The sequence below is a fragment of the Asparagus officinalis genome, chromosome 9 (genome assembly GCF_001876935.1).
Source record: "Asparagus officinalis chromosome 9, Aspof.V1, whole genome shotgun sequence".
Lineage (NCBI taxonomy): Eukaryota > Viridiplantae > Streptophyta > Magnoliopsida > Asparagales > Asparagaceae > Asparagus > Asparagus officinalis.
The window spans coordinates 15,811,756-15,816,415 of record NC_033802.1 but is presented as its reverse complement, the minus strand read 5'-3'; the positions used below and the strand labels follow the sequence as shown (position 1 = coordinate 15,816,415).

At 38.1% G+C, this 4,660-nt stretch overlaps 1 protein-coding gene across 1 annotated transcript; it reads left to right on the top strand.

The window, feature by feature from the left end:
* Window positions 3,338-4,195, top strand: LOC109823237. Its single transcript, XM_020389522.1, has one exon. It carries the CDS (start codon window positions 3,338-3,340, stop codon window positions 4,193-4,195), a length of 858 nt encoding a protein of 285 aa, XP_020245111.1.

Sequence of the window (4,660 nt, the reverse complement as noted above, 5' to 3'; positions counted from 1 at the left end):
ACGCCCATGAGTGTCTCGGCCATGGCCGAGACACCCATGAGTGTCTCAGCCAGGCCGAGACACTCACAAGTGTCTTGGCCATGCCGAGACACCCACGGGTGTCTGCAGACCCGAAAAATTAAATTTTGGCAGTTTAAAGCTGTTTTTTGATTGTTAACCATCTGGATTTGTTTTTATTGATCTGATATCATCCAAGAATGTGGTTAAGTGGTTACAACTAAAGATAAGATCGAATCGATTGTTCTTATCCGAAAACGGGGGTCCCGAAGCCTATAAATACAGCCCCAAGGCCTTTATTTTTTTAAGTTCTGGAATTCTCGAGCGTTGGCAAAACCCTACTGAATTGGAGACTGAAGAGCCAAGAATTTCAGAGAGGATGATGAGACTTTAGCGAATTCTTCGGCATAAAGAATGAGAGTTCGATAGATCTGCAGCCCGGTTCTTTTCCTTGAGATCGCCCCGTTGCGGTGATCTCGAGAAGAGTGGTTATCTTGCTGTTGCCAAGATAATTGCTTCAGTTTTTTGATTCATTAGTAAATCAACGAAGCTCCAGATCTGATCTGATCGTTTGGTGGTCCACAGATATCAACATCCCCATCACAGGCTAAGATCTCACTCAAGCAGAAGACCGATAAACGATCTCTGTGTTTGTTTTGATGAGAATAGTATTTTCATTGTGTAAGAGTCTTATAAAAAGACTATCCTTTTGTATTTTCATTGTAATGACTGAAGTTGTAATGAATACCTTAATGAAGAAACCAATTTTCTCCCCAAACAACCATGACATTAAAACCTGTAGAACACTAGTAAAAACTCAAAAATGGGTTCCTAAGCAAGGCCAGAATCCAATATCTGGTGATATTAGGAAGGAAAAAAACTATTATTGAGAATGATATTCCTTTGCAATCAAATGATAACCTGAATATGGATATTACTGGACAAGAGGGTGGTAAGCAGGAAGAGAATAGTAGGAAAATGGCTGTGCATATTTCTGATGCAGGGGATGAAAACAATAATCATCTATTAAATGAGATGGTTAATGTTAGTGGGAGGATAATTGCTGATAAAGATCCATCAGGTTCAGGGCATCAAGCATTGCACAGTGTTGTACATGTGATGCATATCAAAGAGAAAAATACAGGAGGTATCAGTACTGGAGGTTCTACCCTAGGAAATAGACCTTAGACTCATGTTCAAAAAAGTTTAAAGAATAAGAATATCATTCCTGGGAATTCTTTTACATTTCTGGATATTTTGGATATTGATCCCTCTACATTAGATAGAGGGGGGGGGGGGACAGCAAAGATGAATATATCCTTCTGGAATGTTAGAGGATTGAACAAATCCTCTAAGCAACATATGGTTAGATAATTCATATCTCAGTATCATCTCTCATATATAGCTCTACTTGAAACAAAAATAAATAATTGTAAGATTTAGCAGGCAGCAAAAAAAAGCTGAAAATTGGAACTGGGTGTCTAATGTCAGTAATCAAAGAAGAGCTAGGATCTTGATCATGTGGGATCCAAAAATCCTTGGAGTTCAAATTATCAACATTTCAGACCAAAGTATCACATGCAAAATTGTTTCATTAGATGGGAGAACGGAATATATGATTACATCTATTTATGGGTTTAACCAAATGGAGGCTAGGAAGGAGTTATGGAATGAATTGAAGACTATACAACAATTAATGAGGAATGAACCATGGATCTGGTGACTTTAACACTGTCATAAATGGTGAGGAAAAGCTTGGAGGTGCAGTTGTTACTGAGGCTGAAACCAAAGATTTCAGGGATTTAATTGAAGACTGCCATCTCAATCATCTAAAAACAACTGGATGCTTCTATACATGGAACAATAAGTAAGATCATGATTCTAGAGTGTGGTGCAGGCTGGATAGGGCTCTGGTGAATGATGCATGGCTAAACATGTATAATGCTAGTCAGGTTGAATTCTTGCTTCCTTACTTTTCTGACCATTCTCCTGCCTTGGTATCACTTTTCCAGGAAAGTTCCAAAGGGAAGAAACCTTTCAGGTTTTTCAAGATGTGGTCTAAGCATGATAGTTACATTCCTACTATTTCTGCTATCTGGCAAACAAAAGTAGAGGGGTATAAAATGTTTGCAGTTTGCAAGAGGCTTAAACTGATGAGAGGTGCACTTAAGGAGTTAAACAAGAAGCACTATTATAATATCAGTGAACAAGTTCTTAGAGCCAAAATAGCACTTGAAGAGGCTCAAAGTAGTCTGCAATTACATTCTCTCAATCCAGATTACATTATGAAGGAAAAGGAGTGTATTGCAAGTTACAACAAACTCCTAGATTGTGAGCTTTCCTTTCTGCAGCAAAAATCTAGGATTAATTGGAGTGTACAAGGAGATAGGTGCACAAATTTTTTTCACTCCAGAATCAAAGCAAATAGACATCATAATAAGGTGTTGGTTCTTTACAACACCTTAGGGCAGAGAATTACTGATCAAGAGAAGATTGCAAATGAAATGGTGGATTTTTTCAAGGGCCTTTTGGGGGCTGCTCCAGTTACTACAACACCTGACATTCAAATTATCCAAGCTGGACCTTGTTTGAATGAAGCACAAGCTAACATGCTCTCTGGACCTGTTTCAAAAGAGGAGATAAAGAATACTATCTTTTCAATGGATGAAAATAAGGCTCCAGGGCTAGATGGATATGGAATTGTATTTTATAAATCTGCTTGGTCTGTAATAGGGGAGGAGGTAACACTAGCAATTGAAGAATTCTTCAAAAATGGAAAATTACTGGGAATGGTTAATTCAACTGCCATTACTCTTGTACCAAAGAAGCAATGTCCAGTTTCCCCCTTTGATTTTAGGCCCATATCCTGCTGCAACTGCATTTACAAATTCATTTCAAAAATCCTAGCAAATAGGATTAAACCAATCATGGGGAGCATTGTGAATGAAGCACAAAGTGCTTTTATCAAAGATATACAAATTACAAGTAATATCTCCTTAGCTCATGAGCTTGCTAAAAGCTATAGTAGAAGAAACATCTCACCAAGAATCATGATGAATATCGATATTAAGAAAGCTTTTGATACAATAAGTTGGGATTTTGTAAAAATGATGCTTGAAGGGCTGAGATTTCATAAGGAGATGATCAACTGGATCATGGCTTGTATCTCTTCACCTAAATACTCTATTTCTCTCAATGGAACACTTCATGGCTATTTTGAAGGAAAGAGGGGCTTAAGGCAGGGTGATCCCCTATCACCATACCTCTTCATTCTTGGAATGAACTACTCATAAAGGAGATTAGAGATTTTAAAAAAGACAGGTTGTTCAAGTATCATCCAATGTGTGGTAAGCTCAAAATTTCTCATCTCATCTTTGCAGATGACCTGCTGCTTTTTGCTAAAGGAGACCTTTATTCCATCCAAAAGCTATATCAATGTGTGAAAGATTTCAGTGATACAGCTGGTCTGAAAGCTAACTTGGACAAATGCTCTATTTACTTTGGAGGGGTTGATGATTCTTCCAAAACAGAGATTAAAAACTTCCTGGGTTTTTCAGAAGGTGTCATTCCATTCAAATATCTAGGGGTTACTCTCATTTGCAAGAGGCTAACACATGTGGATTGCAATCCATTGCTGGAAAATATCTCAAAGCAGTTTCAGAAGTGGACAAGACATAGCAACTTATCATATGTAGGGAGGATTCTAGTAATCAAAAGTGTGATATTAGGTGTTCAAAACTATTGGACATCAAACTTCATACTGCCAGTTAAGGTAGTGAAGAGGATTGATGAAGTATGCAGGCAATTCTTGTTGAGGAAGTCTGAAAACTCTTTTAAAACTCCATTGGTCTCATGGGATAAGGTATGCTGTGGGAAAAATCAAGGAGGTTTGGGAGTTTACTCTGCATCTATTTGGAACCTGGCTACTGCCATGAGGATCATGTGGTATATTCATGTCAACAAGAAAATTTTATGGGTGAAATGGATCCATGGGAACTACTTAAAGCATAGGGATGTATGGAATTTCAAAGCAAAAAGAGGAGACTCTTGGATGTGGAAGCAGCTACTCAAGTGTAGGGATAAGGCTTTGAATGAAGTTGGAGGTATTGACAACTTGAAGCAATTGCTTAGTGATTGTTACAAAAACTCAAAAATCAAGTTGTCAGCAGTATACACATCATTCTCCCCTGTCACTTGAATTACCCTAGGCACTCGTTTGTATTGTGGCTTGCGGTGCTGAACATGTTACAAACACAAGACAGATTATTGAGAAGAGGGATCATCAATGCAAATAAATGCCTCATGTGTGCAGGTTCTGAGAGCAGGAACCATATATTTTTTGAATGCAACTTTTCCAGGGATGTGTGGCTAGTCATCATAAACTGGCTTAGAATAGATTGGCAAACGTGTGATTGGAACTTACTGTTGAATTGGTATAACACAAGACAGAAAGGGAAGTGATTCAAGAAAAATGTTAGAAGATTGGCTCTTGCGGCTGCTGTGTACAGGATATGGGAAGAAAGGAATGACAGATGTTTTCAGTAGCGGTTCAAGAGTATTGATCAATTGGTGAAGGATATCAAAACTGACATTTTCACTATGTGTTTGAATAGCCCCATCTTGACTGAACAAAAGGATTGGTTGATATCTTTGTAATTCTGTT